Source organism: Perna viridis, chromosome 14, assembly GCF_037379345.1.
Source record: "Perna viridis isolate PV_CMFRI_1.1 ecotype Kerala chromosome 14, ASM3737934v1, whole genome shotgun sequence".
Lineage (NCBI taxonomy): Eukaryota > Metazoa > Mollusca > Bivalvia > Mytilida > Mytilidae > Perna > Perna viridis.
Genome location: NC_142458.1, coordinates 17,240,765 through 17,255,586, shown reverse-complemented (window position 1 = coordinate 17,255,586; position 14,822 = coordinate 17,240,765). Strand labels below are relative to the sequence as shown.

Here is a 14,822-nt window from a genome sequence, read left to right as displayed (position 1 = left end):
TTACCACAAAGTTAAGTCCTTTCCATAAGCATAGTATACAAATGCATTCGTAATAGACAAAATAAATACACTTGCAATCATTTAGCGGTAAAGTGTGAAGAAACGGGTAAAAATGGCGTATCCTTAAAAAAAAGTTGAAAATTTAAGATTATTTACCATGGAGGAACAATATTTCGAATTTTAACATGAAAATATGTAAACAAATACTTTTTTCCTAAGAAAAATGAAAGACAAAAATATAATTGCAGTAGTTGACTGAAAATGTACTTTACTCGTAAGATAAGACTCAGAATACAATAATTAATAACGAATTTTCAAAATAGTTTATTTCACTGAATTCCTGTCCGAGTTATTTTAAGTCGATTTTTCCATATATGCCTGTCTTATTAGATCTTTACAATTCGTATTTTAATTATTATTTCAGCAATTTTTTTTTATTTACAACTCTATAACAATATATCCATCAGTCGCTCTTTTGGATCATTTAGATGGTTTCATAACCCACCTGATTCTAACATTCAGGTAATTAATCATTTTCTTCATCACCGTCTCACAGGACATCTGCACTGAAACCGGACAGCAATCCTCATATGCTTCTGTTCCTTCCCACGACTAAAACACGATGTCATACATCCATGTATTACACCAATTTAAAAGTATAATGTCAGTCAATTTTGTTTTAGTATTATTATAGTCCTGATCTCTTTTCAATTTTTCACCTTTGATTGACCAGTAATATTGTTTTTGTGGAGACATGAACACAGTACTAAAACTATGCTTAGCATTTTCGGTGGCTTGTTCGTTGCATTTGAAAGGTAAGAATTTAGTTCGCTTTGTGAATAGACATGCACAAATGTAAACAAATATAACATTTGCAACGGCAGTTAGCAATAGCTCCATCTTTGTACGAAATCATGTTGGATTCATATTTTGGTGCGAAATTCATTTCTTTTGTTTTCGTCACATATCGCGTGCGAATAAACGCGAAAAAAAGTTTCTTGATCTCTTATCTTGATAGTCTATTCTTGATTAAATGAAGTAAAATATGTATTGTAACTCGTTTTCTACTTCAGAAGCTATTGTCAATCATAGTATGATGATTTTACACATTTCAAAATTTATCAGGTAATGTATTTAGCAATTTAACCTTTAGTGATCGGAATTTAAGTTACGAGAATGATTCTTTGAATTTCAAAGGGCAATTGTTTTTTATATTCTTAGTAAATAAAATAGATTTCAATGGTACACTTTCCGTTATAATGTAATAAAAGGCACATGATCCCCACCCCCATCTTATCCCAATCACTGAACCCTGTGCTAAAATGACTTTCTAGCCGACTATATTACCACGACACTTATTCTTATTGAAGATGAAACCAAACAGATAAACAGACACGGTAAGAAATTACTGTTACTACCATTTAAAATTATATTTGTATTACTTCGGCATTCTCTAGCAGTAAATTTGAGTCTCCTTTAATGCAAAATTAAAGAACTTTATATTTTAGAAAAAAAGAAATGTGTAACTATACTGCCGTACCGTTTTAAATTGGAAATGTTAATTGAATAAATCAGAAAAGGCATAACACGTCATATACATTATTATTATATATTTGAGTCGATTTTTCCACGCATGCATATTTTTTTTTTTTAGATTTGTAGAATTCTTTTAATTTACTATTACAGCATGGTGCATGAATAACATTATTAACATATAGTTTGACCATATATTATTATTTAGCATTTAGTGTTCCTTAATATTGTATGTAGAATTTTTTATATTGTAAATATTTTTATGGGATAAGGGGAGGAACATTATCAAATGTGAAATGGAAAGCAGGATAGAAATTTATGACGAAAATATGCTAAGTTTGCCAATAGTTCATATTAAAAGGGAAGATGCAGAAAAATAGATCGAAACGTAAAATTTCCATTTAATTCTTGTGCAAATATTGAAAGTTCATCTTGTGCAAAGATTTAGATTTTAATAATTTACATATGTTGTGCACTTTTTTTTTTTTTGTTTCTTTGTTTTTTGTTTTTGTTTTGTTTTTTTTTTGTTTGTTTTGTTTCTTTGTTTTGTTTTGTTTTGTTTTGTTTTTTGTTTTTTTGTTTTTTGTTGTTTTGTTTTTGTTTGTTTTTTTTTTTTGGTTTTTTTTTTTTTTTTTTTTTTGGGGGGGGGGGTTGGTACTTTTTTTATTTTTCTATTCGCTTTAGTGCATCGTAATAATTTTGTCCGCATATCGAATATATCATGTGAATCCTTTGCATTGGGCATGTAGTTTGGTAAAACAATTTTATCTTAAAAAGTTTATATCTTCATTTGTAAATCGAAATACCTGTTATCATTTTATGAGTTTGATGTTTGTTCTATCACTATTATATATGCTGTTCACTGCGAATACATTGCAACTGTTTACACACAGTCAACAGATACCGACGACAGGCGACGTCGCCATCAAACCTTACAGTTGAGGTTCTGTTCGTTGTCGACTTTGCTGTATTTACGAGGTAGGATCAGTATAATGTCGGTTAAATTCAATAATATACATTGAAATGATTTTTGTACTTTTATCGTCGTGTATCTTTTTTACGGAGAGAAAAAACCTAGCGATGATTATTGCTAAAGTGATTATTTCTCCATTAACGAACTTTGCTACATTTAAATTTTACATAGTTGCTTATAAAGTTTTTTTTTTTTGTATTTTGTTTGTCAAATTATAATCAATTTCAGATTTAAATTTACTATGGTAATCAACGTACAAGTATACATATATTATGTCACATATGATGGTCATATTGTGCTCGATTCATACGATAATCATTTTATAAGTTAAATACGATAGTCATATGATTATGATATCATTCCCGTATGTCAATTGCTGGAAAACATATAATAATCATGGGGTAATCATGTGTGGACTGAAACATACGATTAACCTACTATGCTCGATTCATATGATAATCATATACCGTTGTTCGTCTATTCGTCCAGACCATCTATGACAGTCGTTGTATGACGTCCAGGGGCGTAGCTAGGCCTGTTTTATTTGTACGCAAAATTACGGCGAGGGGTCTTGGGGGGTCGCTTAAGGCCCCCAGTGAGTCACTGCATAAAACCTTTATTTCATCTTTAAAGTGTGTGTTTTTATTTTTGTTACTTTTTCCGAAAGTACGCAACTGCGTATTTGCGTATAGGCAGCTACGCCCCTGACGTCTCAAACGTGATTTTCGAATGTTTTATTAACCATGTTAGTATTTCCTCTGTTTTTCGTTGTGTTCAGAACATGTGTTTACGAATGTTTAAACTAATGGAGCAATCATTTGATTTTTATGGCGGGGGTTGGATCTTTTTTCTTTTCTGCCTTCTTTTTTGAGAAGTTTAGGTCTTGCCTTTTTTCTTCGACGCTAAATACAAATTAATATTAGGATAATAATAGATCCTACCTTTTTATTTTTTTTCTTTTGGATTGTCCTGCCTTTTAATTTCCTGAAAATTTCAATCTTGTCTTTTCATTTAAAATTAGATCTTAGCAACAAATAAAAATCAAATTGTACTTCCTTTATACTTCAAAAATAAGGAACTAGCCTATCATAAACTTAAGTGCATTTTTGTCATGCTTGCTCACTTTTTAAATGAATTATGACAATTATGTGAATTCAACATTACAAATCATGTTTCACACCCAGTCTGTTTATACATGACATTTTGACATATGTTTCTTTAAAGATTATTTCGTTATTGATGATGTTCTTTGTAATTTGATATTGAAGATTTTTAGCCCTTTCTAATGGTAATTTAACTGAGGTTTATGACAGACTAGAAATTTACTACGCGAGAGTATTTGACGGAGTAAGTACACTACAATATTGATATTGATATTATTCTACACAATAAAGTTCGTCATGAAAGTTTGGGATAATGAATATTTCAAACACTTTTGACTGCACAACCAAATTGTTTCTTGTATCTTTTTAGCTTCAAAAAATTCATAAAGAAGTCACAAATTGCAATTTTGTCCGTTGCTTTTTTTGTACCCGTCATTAAGTAAAACTTATGAAAATCTGAACTCTCTTCCATTAAGTAAAGAAATGTGTTCATGTCTTCCAAGAAAAATGAGTGACAGGGTTTTTTTTTCAAGTAAATTAAGCACATATACCTTTAAACGCTATCATTTTATGCAATTTCACAATGCTCTGTAGGTTGTGATCGATCTGATTTCTGATTTTAAAACATCTGTCTTATGACAGGGGCAATATATAAAACCGACTGTCTGTCGATTCATCAACAATGCTTCAACAGAATTCAATCATTTTTGGCACAATGTTTGTCATCTCCCGTTTTCCTACAATTCCGGATACTTAGTTTCAACTGTATGTGACTGTATAACTTTGAGAAAAGGAAGGACGGTCGTAGTATACGCTTTCACTTATTTGTTTATTACAGTGACTGTATAACTTTGAGAAAAGGAAGGACAGTCGTAGTATATGCTTTCACTTATTTGTTTATTACAGCTTGATAGGAGATACCGAGGAATAAACAGTTTTGAAGTAACTTTCAGCTTATCATACAGCGATCTGAATGTAACCGAGGTTAGTATGTATAAAGCCTGTATCCGACCTGCTAACTACAAAGGACTGGAACTTTTAACACTCCTTTACAACATAATTTAACACTAGACCCTTTTGTGGTAAGTTTATGACCAAATCCAATGTACACTTCCGCGAGGTAGGGCTTGGGTAAAACAAAAGAAATTTCATCGCGGAATGTATATTGAACATGCTCCACACCATGTTCATCGATTGTACAACAGTAACAACAAAAGGTCTGTATGTCAATGTTGAAGGAAACAAACATCATATTAAAGTTAAGGATACTCATGATAAAGATGCAGTTGAGAAATACTAAATTTCAGCTTTTTAGGTCACCTGGCCAAAGGCCAAGTGAGCTCATGCCATCACTTAGCGTCCGTCGTCGTGAACAAAAGGTTTTAAACTTGGCATGATTGTTCCTTAGGGTGTTCTGCACGAAATGACCGTTGGGATTTTTGATCCATGAAAAAGCATGGTCGCTGTTACTAGAAATAAAACATAGGTGTCACATTGCACTATTTTGCAAATAACTCAAAAACCGTTGCCTTTAGCTAATTTCTGGCGTTATATTGTTCCGCATCATGAGACGGACCTATGCCAAAACTTTCAAAACGATTGATCAACTAATGTAGGAGTTACGGCCCCTTCGCATGTGCAACTTAGAAAACCTTCTCAAAATTCATTGCACAGAATTCAATGAAAGTTGGCATATATGTTTCTCAGGGTATCCCACACAAAACGCCCGTTGGTATTGTTGATTCATGAAAAAACATTGCCGCCATTACTAAAAATAGAACATAGGAGTCAGATGGCAGTTTTTTGCAAATAACTTAAAAACCGTTACCTTTACCAAATTTCTGGGTTAAATTGTTAGGCATCATTAGAAGGACCTATGCCGAAATTTTCAAAACCATTCATTGACTAGTGTAGGAGTTACGTTTCATTTTTTTTCACATGTACAACTTTGAAAAACCATTTAAGATCATTGAATGAAAATAAGCATAATAGTTCTTTAGTGTATTGTGCTCAAAATGACTGTTGTGATTTTTTAATCTGTGAATAGATATGGCTGCCTATACTAAAAATGGAACTTACGGGTCATAAGACAGGTTTTTGGAAATAATTCAAAAATTGTTTCCTTTAGCAAAATTCTGGTTCAGGTCATAAAAATGCTATGAAAATCATTTCCTGCATTTGACAATTTAGTTGATTTTAACTTAGCCTGTCTCATTCCTCAAGTTTTTCGAATAAGCAAATGGTTAACCAGGTGAGCGATTCAGACTCTCTTGAGCCTGCAGTTATAAGGATATAGTCTCTTAAAAATATTCTTTTGTCCGATTTTTAATGGAAAAAAATAACAAGCCGATCAGAATTAACACAAATGATTTAATGGAACACTTGTCTATTTTTTTGTTTACAGACTCCGGAGCAGTCTTTGTGGACGACACCAATAAAACAACTGGCGGAAGAAGGTTCTCCGAGAGAAATGGTGGATTCTGCTGTTGCATTGGACAGATTCCTTACATGGATCGATTCGACAAGAGACCTTCCGAATTTTGATTATGCTGTTCTGTTCACTGGGTACTCCAATCTTAAGGCACTGGCCAATTCATAAGCGAGGAGAGGGGGCTTGGATCTTTTGGGGGGAAAAAATGCTCCAAATTGGGAAAAAAAATCAACAATGATTGTATATTTTTCCTATTACTTATCAAGACAGATTTTCGAATGAAAATATCAAGATATCAAATCCCAGCCTCCTAAATATAAAAACGGTCTGTGGCTAAGTGGTTAAGAACTTAATTCACTACCAAATAGATCAAATAAAATGACACAAAGAACGAAAAAGTTCAAAATTGCCTCTGATATGTCTTTTTATGCGGCATTTAAAAGTACTTATTTCATGAGACATACACACTAAGTTTATTTAAGGCACTGAAGAAGGTTATTTTGTTGACTGAAGATTTTGCCCATTATATATTTTATTATAGTGTGTTAACATCTTTATCGGTATCGTTGTACTATCCTTTAGACTTATATATATATATTTCATTACCCTAATTGACATTGCACGTGAACTATTTTCAGGTATAATCTGACGTATGGTGGGTCTTCATCTAATACGGGCTTATCCTATCCCTCTTCAATATGTCAGAACATATCCCTGCTAGAATCAACCATGAGAGGACCCGTGGCAATCGTTGAAGAGGCGTACACAACGGAAACAGTCGTACGGGCCGCTCAAGAACTCGGGCGAAGGTAAACAATACTTATGTTTTAATTTATGTTTTCATCAATTAAGAAACCTAACATATGGAGATGATTAAATGTAGGAACATATCTAGAAATACAAAATAGCTAGTATCAACAAACAGTGTGCAACGGTTTGTATCTTTAGAAATCCCGCTCTATTGCTGACGCCGTATCAAGTCTAAAGCAATTGAAAAGAAATTTGAAATACTTTTGACAGGATTACTTTTGTTCTAACAATGTGTTTTTAGGCCCGTTAATTCAAACATACAACGATTTATTGTTCTTAATGTAAGCAATAAGTATATAACAACGATCATTTCTGATGTTTTTCGTCTGTAGCTTAGGGTCCAGGAGAGACTTTGACAATAACAACTGTTTTCCGACAAGCTTGTTCATCATGGCGTCCAAGTTTAGGTTCCCGGATGAAAGACGAGCCCCAAACCTTTGGAAGTTTTCACCATGTTCTACATCTTACTTTGAGGAATACATCACCTCTCTTCTTAACATGTATGACATTTCGAGCTAACACACTACTTCTCTTTGTACAATCAGATATGTATTATATTGCAGTTTAATTGTTCAAGTTTATATTAAGGTACACATTACCTTATGCGTAAGATCAATTCGGTAACGTGATACCAAAGATTCGCTCTTAGTAGCCGAATAAAATTTCATTTTGTGCTATTAAAAATTAGGTATTCAACCATAACTACTCGGTCATTTCCGCTACTGAACACTAAAACATAACGTTTCGATTAAATAGGTATTGGTATGATTCTAATATTTTTGGAACTATGTCTTCGGTGTGTGTTTTTTTTTTTTTTTTGATCATATATTGACATCACCTTTTTTTTTCATGGACTTGTTTTAGATCAAACGAAAATTGCCTGTCTCAAACTGAGAATTCTGAATATATTCCTAACGTTCCATTGTTTCTAAGACAACGTTCTGCCAACATCATTAGTATCGATAGCCAGTGTAGGACAGTGTATGGATCTCAGTCCTTCCTATGTAGGGTAGGTTTAAATTATGTACCGATTTTTCTTGGAAACGATTCTTAAAATTCAAATGAAATATTTTTTAATTAACCTGATTTAATTCCTTTCAATGAAAAGGATGTTTAGCGTGTTTTCGTTGGAATATATATATTTTTTTAAATGTTTTCAGATTGTACTATTTGCTACATAACATCGTGTTTTTTTTTTGTTTTGTTTTTTATTTGTTTTGTTTTTGTTTTTGTTTTTTTTGGTTTCTTTTTTTTCTTTTTTTTTTTTTCTTTTTTTTTGGTTTTTTGTTTTATTTGCTTATCTATTTTGTCTTGATACAGTTTCTGATCGTATACACACACAAACATGTCTGTGAAATTATTCCAGTTTCTTTATAAACTGCAATATTCAAGATCTTGCATGCATACATGTTAGCTGTTAGCTTTGCCATCTGATCCACAGGCTCTTCAAGGATCAGACTTTGGCTCAGTGTGTAGAGGGGCATACTGCTACATCGCTGCTACACAGACGTGTAAACTGATCTTACCGGGAGATGGTACTCTATGTGGTAATAAAGCGGTAGGCTAGTTTTATGATTTATCTATTGACACATTGACATAATTTTATTTTATCATAGTGTTAAAACCAGTTTGTCAGATAATAATTTTCGAGTTAAAAAAAGTGGGAGGTATTTAGTGCTCATGTTATCTGTCCGTTCGTTCGTCCCCAGTGCTAATCTGCAACTCCTCTGAAATCGTTGAATAATTTTGCAGAGACTTTCACAAGTTTGTTTTATTACACCATGCTTATGTGATCTCATTTTTTGATTTTCCATATAACTTACTTTTAGGATTTTTATGAACAGAGATGTGAGATGTACTCCACAAAAATAATAACTATGTTTACAGTATAGTATAAGGCATTTCAAGTTAGTTGAGACAAAATATTTAAAGATCAGGCGCCAGCGCCACAAATTTTGAAAAATTACTCAAGTCTTAAAGAAAAATTCTGCTTATAACGCCAACGATTTCTTAGGACGGTCATTGGAGTTACCGTGGAAGTCAAGAATTTTCTTAAGTACTTTTAAGCCGCTAATATTGTTAGCGACTTCTTGCACTCCTAATTTCATTACTTAATATTCGCATATGATTTGCATGAATATGTAGTTATACGCCTCGCTGCAGATCCTCGTCGTGTTTACCACGATAGCGTCATAGTTTTAGCTTAATACGAGATAAACATCTACCTTTTAAGTATCATATACTGTGTTCTACGTGTGTTTCTTGCTTCTACGAGAACGGGAAGTTTACATGAAATTATCGCTTAACTTTTAACATTACCCAGACTGGTTACAAGACTATACAGTCATATACATTAGCACGCCCCGATATTTATGAATATTCATTGCCAGCTGCTAAACCTGGTTCCTATACTGGTTTCCTGGTCTATATCACAAGCTACCCAAAGATCGCTAAAACGTACCGTTTTTAAAACATATCATACACATGTCTGTGCGTGTTTTCGCTTTAGAACGGGAAGTTTACATTAAAAGTAAATGATCGGTTAGCATTGAATGTATGTTATATTACCCAGTTTCCGATTCAAACACAGGCGTTCGTTACAATTGATCATATAATGGGCATACATATTACCGGTATTAGGACACCGATATCTTTTATATCCATTGCCATTTGTTTAATCTTGTTCCGGGAGATTGAAAACATTCGGGTCATTACAGTTACGAAAGAGTAAGCAATAATATCAAGGGAACCAAGATTTTAGCGGAAGCCATCCTATTTTAGAGCATATCGCATTTGTACCATTTCGGATGTTGAAAGTAAGCCAAAATCAGTGACAGCGATTATTTGACGATTAGCGACTTTGACTTTGAAGACTTCAGTCTTTGATTTTACTTTTGTTGCGCTGGGGTCAAAGTTGTGAAAAATCGTAGCAACATGCAGACGTATAACCTTGATCATGAATTACTTTTATTAGACAGTAATGAAAACTCGTGTATATTGAATATGATTATATGTATGCCTAAATATAAATATATACACCTTAGAATGCGACAACCCTATTCGCTTCACTGCTCCATCGGTTAACATTTGATACTGGAAAGACAACGTAAGCATGTAAGGGTATGTCAATTTCCCAATGATGTTTGAACTGGCACCTTTATGGTTGGTTCTTCCGCAGGACTCGAATTCTTACGGCTATACAGCGCCCTCGACCATCTAGATTTTATATCTTTATACATTTTTTATTTGAAATGGTACGACTTTTCGTTAATTTTAGGCCTGTTTGGAAGGAACGTGTCAACTATCAGAAGAGGCTGATGAAACTATAGGTACAGTTTATTTCTTTAAATATCAAAAGTAATGACACTTTAAAAAAAAAGACTGGTTTTGTTTGAGGTGTTTTACTATTGTTTGTTTTGTTGTTATTTTTTTTTCTTGTATCAGAACAACTGAAACTTTGCAAATGCTTGTGGACCACACATCCCTGAGGGTACTTATTAATCAAGTAGTTAGTCCGAACTAAATATCATATAGTAGCGCGAATTAAGAATTCACTAAACAATGAGGCATTTGGCATACTTTGTTACATCTTTTTGTTGATGAATTTGACAAGTTCGATATTCCAGGTTTGGAGTACTTCTTGAATGTACATTAATCATTTTTATTTTAATTCAGAACGAACTTCTCTGGTATATTTGTTTCTAATTCTGTTAATTAAACACATGTACAGCATACATATATTTGCCTTTTTTATATGACATGCATTTAAAAAAAGTGTCGTAATTATTGATACGATTATTTCACACTTAAAGCTGCATTAGCTGTCATTTTCGTAAATTTTTGTTTCTGTTGAAATATATCTTAACTTTGTATTATTTCTACTAAATTATACTTTTCCTGTATACTTTCATTTGATATCCTCAAATAAAATGCATTAAATGCATGAAATAGGTGTTTATATATTTATTGTCTTGCAAGACAAAAAAACGACCTAGATGAATTCGTATGCATGTGACTTCTGGTGTCCTTTATCCGCGCATGTACTGTAAGGGTTGCTTCTTTACTTACAAATCTGATTGCAAAGCAAAAGTGGTTATTCCACAGGAAGACCGACGGACTCAAGCCGTAAAGGAAAAAAAACTTCCAATATAACGCAAGGATCATTTTGGAATTTACGCATTGTGATATAATGTCGCTTAAATGTGGTCATTATTTATTTGAAAACTAATCAAGAAATAGATGAAAAGAAATGAAATGAAGACACGTGCTTACCTGTGTAGCCGTTATTGTTATTTTTTACCAAGATTAAAGTATTTTTAATTCCGGCAATCATCGGAAGTAATGGAGAAAAATATTTAGATCAGAGCTATCGGTCTTCTCTGATTAAATTAAAATGTTTTCACAATATTCTGTAAGTATTATAGACAGTTATTGCTTCATTTGCATTACTACAAATTTATTTCATTGAATCAGCAAAATTCAGTAGAATCAAAACTGAACAAATGTGGCAGTTAATGCAACTTTAAATGTTAGGACATGTTCCAAGACGAGAACCACGCAACCATTACATGATACAGTAGCAAATACAACGAGATAGTTGTAAATGTAATGGTTTTGAAAACATCAGTTTCCATGTCGTGTTGATTCTTAAGGGTGTTCCTATGCTACTGGTTTCAAGTATTAGCAATGTTAACTTCATCTGAAAGTACGAAGACAACAAAGAATGACTTTTTTGATTCATTTATGTTTTTTGATTTATGGCGTCTGAAGTTCAAACCAAAGTTTAAATTATATTGTCTGGAAGAAATTAAAAATAGTGCTCAGCAGTTTACATCAATATTTCTTTCGTAGTCAATATTAATATGATAAAGTCAAATTTGCATACCAAAAAATGTAAACGATTTTGGTTAGGGTGGTACAGTTTGTATAGGTGCTAGGAGGTCGACAAGCTTACGAAAAAATGTAAATGATTTGTTACGATGGTAGAGATTGTATAGGTGCTGGGAGGTCGTCAAGATTGAGAAATTTTGACAGGAACTGAACACATTATTCTCGCTTTGGTTAGTGCACGACTTAAAATACATTATATGGCAAATTATATTAAAATGGAGAGTTCGTTTTTTTTCACATGTATTTTCTATGTAGACGATTGTCCATTTGGTGACCAGCCTATAATACCCTTCAGTGCTGGATGTCAGGAGAGAATAGAACTACGGGGATTTGATTGCTATCAACCACAGATCAGGTTGACGTGTTGTGAGTCGTGTGCTACACAGTTTACAGATGTTCCAGGTAGATTATGTGAAACAAAATTTTATAATCAACCCCTACTGCATCAGACATGACGTTTCATATCAAAATGTCGAAACTTTAAATTTAAATTTTCTTCTTTAATAAAACCTTTTCATTTTATTGCAATGACTGCTATTCATCCAAAACGATATCTCGACGGGATTTTCAGTACAAATATTCCACTATATTTTCAATAACAACATTAATTATTCAAATTATTCCTTTCCTTTCTGGAATTATTTTAAATCCACTATTTATTCATTGTCATTTTTATTCCAGGATGTGAATATGGTGATCGTTGGTCTCTTTGTAATGCGAGCCTCTGTTCTACTTATGACAATTATACACGCGAGGTCAGGTGCTGCCGGAAGTGTAGTGTCAAGCCGTACTCAAAGTCTTCCATTATAACTTCAGTCGGAACTGAACCAGTAACGGAATCAGAAACGAGACCGGACACATCACAAACCACCGCACCGACTACCACAGACGATTTTGGTACAGAAGGTGATAGAGGATTTACTTTTAGACTTCGGTTAAGAATGAGCCGTTCTTGTTCTTGTTTTGTTTTGTTTTTGTTTTTATGCATTTCAAAAAAGGATGGAATTACTCTGATTCATATAGTGAAATTTTCCAAATTATTTTATAAGAGGCACCGACATTTGTCATTTCTACCCTTTTAAATGTTTGTGTTTTTCTTAGCCTATAGTTTTTTTTTAAAGAAAGCAGTCCCTCATTTTACAAAGGTATCTAATAGCTTTATGAAAAAAAAAACAGTTCATAAAGTATTTTTTTATCCTCCATTTCAGCTGCTACTAAAGAAATCCAAATATCAGAACACCAATCAACAACATATGATATACAAACCACACCAACAAGAGATCAACCGAATGTTGAGACGACTTTTTGGTCAACTGTGATCCGTTCCACTTCGACATTAATGACGGGCTTAACGACAAATAAAGATTTAACTCCAGTAATATCAACAGAAGCTCCAGATTCTTCAATGTCAACTACTTCTGTCTACACGTCAACTTTATCAACGACAACAGTAGTATCGCCGTCTATACCTCATTCATCGACAATGACGTCAACGATTCAGCAACATACATCACATATAACGCCAACAACTGAATGCGTCACACCAAGAAGGCATTCTTATGGTTGGTGGTGGAGATCTCGGTGGTATAGTAACGGATGGTGGAGAAACAACTGGAGACGCAGACAGATGGTATCATCATACAGTGCTAACGTAAATAGACGATGGAATTCCCAGAAATGTAAGTTTATGGTGTAAGGCCTTATATATATCTGCGAATTAAAACGTAAGAAAAACAAAATGACGTTACCCGACAACATAGACGGGTTTGCAGCCATTCCACATTTAGCATAATAGACTGCAAACATAGTCCCAAACAATATTTTGATAAACGTATTTTTACATAGAAGAGTATGCATAAAACATGTGTGATATCTTTTTTGTTCAAATGATCACCAGACAACATGGTCACATTTCGGTATATTTCTTTGTATTATTTTTGCAGATCGAATGAGAAGCCATTTCAACTGGAGTATCAAGGAAGAAAGAAAATTACAAGAAAAGCTTGAAAAAGAAAGGAGAAAACTAATGAAGAAACGTGACAAAAAAGCGGCAAAGTTGAGATCGAAATTCCAAAAGTGGATGAGGTCAAAACAAAAGAAATGGTTTTAATGTTAATTATACTCGCATTTAAAACAATTACTCTGAACTGATTTGCTGACTTGGTAACGATGTTCAATATTTTGAAGCAAAATTACAATTTTGCTAGTAATTAAGGAAAATCAAAAACCATCAAAAGCACCATGTTCCTAAAATTAATTTAGAGAGAGAAAAAACTTTCAATTTGGTCTATTTGACAATGCCGTCTATATTATTCCTTTTACACAACTTATTGATGAATAAAATGTTGGATTCTGTATTTTTAAATTAAGTAGGATATGACTTCACGACCGAGCAGATATTTCGCGTGAACATGGAGAAAGAACACGTACCTACAAGAAATAATCAAAATGTGCATAATTGAAAAGTATACGATTTTTTTCTGGATTGTAGCTCTTTTTGTTAATCATAGGAATTTCCCATAAGCACTGATGCTTGTTCATATCTATTTTGGTTTGTGTTCTTTTTCGTTTAAAGTCGAGTAAAGAAAGCTGAAAGTATGTTTCCAGTTAAGACCACCTATTCCCGGGTTACGAAAAATCAGCAGAACACAACAAATTTAAAACGCTTAATTGTAATGGTTTATAATGAAAACAATACTTTAGTTGTAACTTTCTCAAAATACCCGAGGTGATATGGCTAAAACTACTGGCAATAGTCAATAGAAGAAAAGTACATATAACAAATAACAAGATAAAGGAAAAACCGGAAAGTTGTAAACAATCGTATGGTCCTGACTTAGCACAGGTGATTCCGATGGCAATGATGGGCTTAGTCTGTATTTATAGGGTGACAAAATAAAATAAACAATTGTTTAAAAGGCAATCCTTCTCTATTATGATACCTGTCCAAGGTCAGGAACCTAATCGGTAATGGTTTTGTTCCTGTTGGTTCTGCCTTTCATATTTACTTGTGTTAGTCTGTTTTGTAAAATTCAGAAATAGCGCCGATAAAAGCGTATAGTTCAAAGCGAACCCTACTCTG

The 14,822-nt window shown here is 33.2% G+C and overlaps 1 protein-coding gene across 3 annotated transcripts; it reads left to right on the top strand.

The window, feature by feature from the left end:
- The first annotated feature begins 59 nt into the window (after positions 1-59).
- LOC148598436 (uncharacterized) lies at positions 60-14,658 on the top strand. Of its 3 annotated transcripts, XM_088562628.1 has the most exons (15): positions 60-522; positions 1,371-1,397; positions 2,427-2,511; positions 3,775-3,853; positions 4,516-4,593; positions 6,014-6,174; positions 6,679-6,849; positions 7,183-7,350; positions 7,715-7,859; positions 8,292-8,408; positions 10,128-10,179; positions 11,996-12,142; positions 12,422-12,646; positions 12,949-13,419; positions 13,684-14,658. In XM_088562628.1, exons 6-15 carry the CDS (start codon positions 6,080-6,082, stop codon positions 13,848-13,850), a joined length of 1,758 nt encoding a protein of 585 aa, XP_088418754.1. In that variant the 5' UTR covers positions 60-522; positions 1,371-1,397; positions 2,427-2,511; positions 3,775-3,853; positions 4,516-4,593; positions 6,014-6,079; the 3' UTR covers positions 13,851-14,658. The 3 variants fall into 3 exon arrangements, with proteins under 3 accessions (XP_088418754.1, XP_088418755.1, XP_088418753.1); XM_088562629.1 differs by lacking the exon at positions 1,371-1,397; XM_088562627.1 differs by lacking the exons at positions 60-522; positions 1,371-1,397 and having other exon boundaries at positions 2,176-2,511.
- The last annotated feature ends 164 nt before the right edge of the window (positions 14,659-14,822 follow it).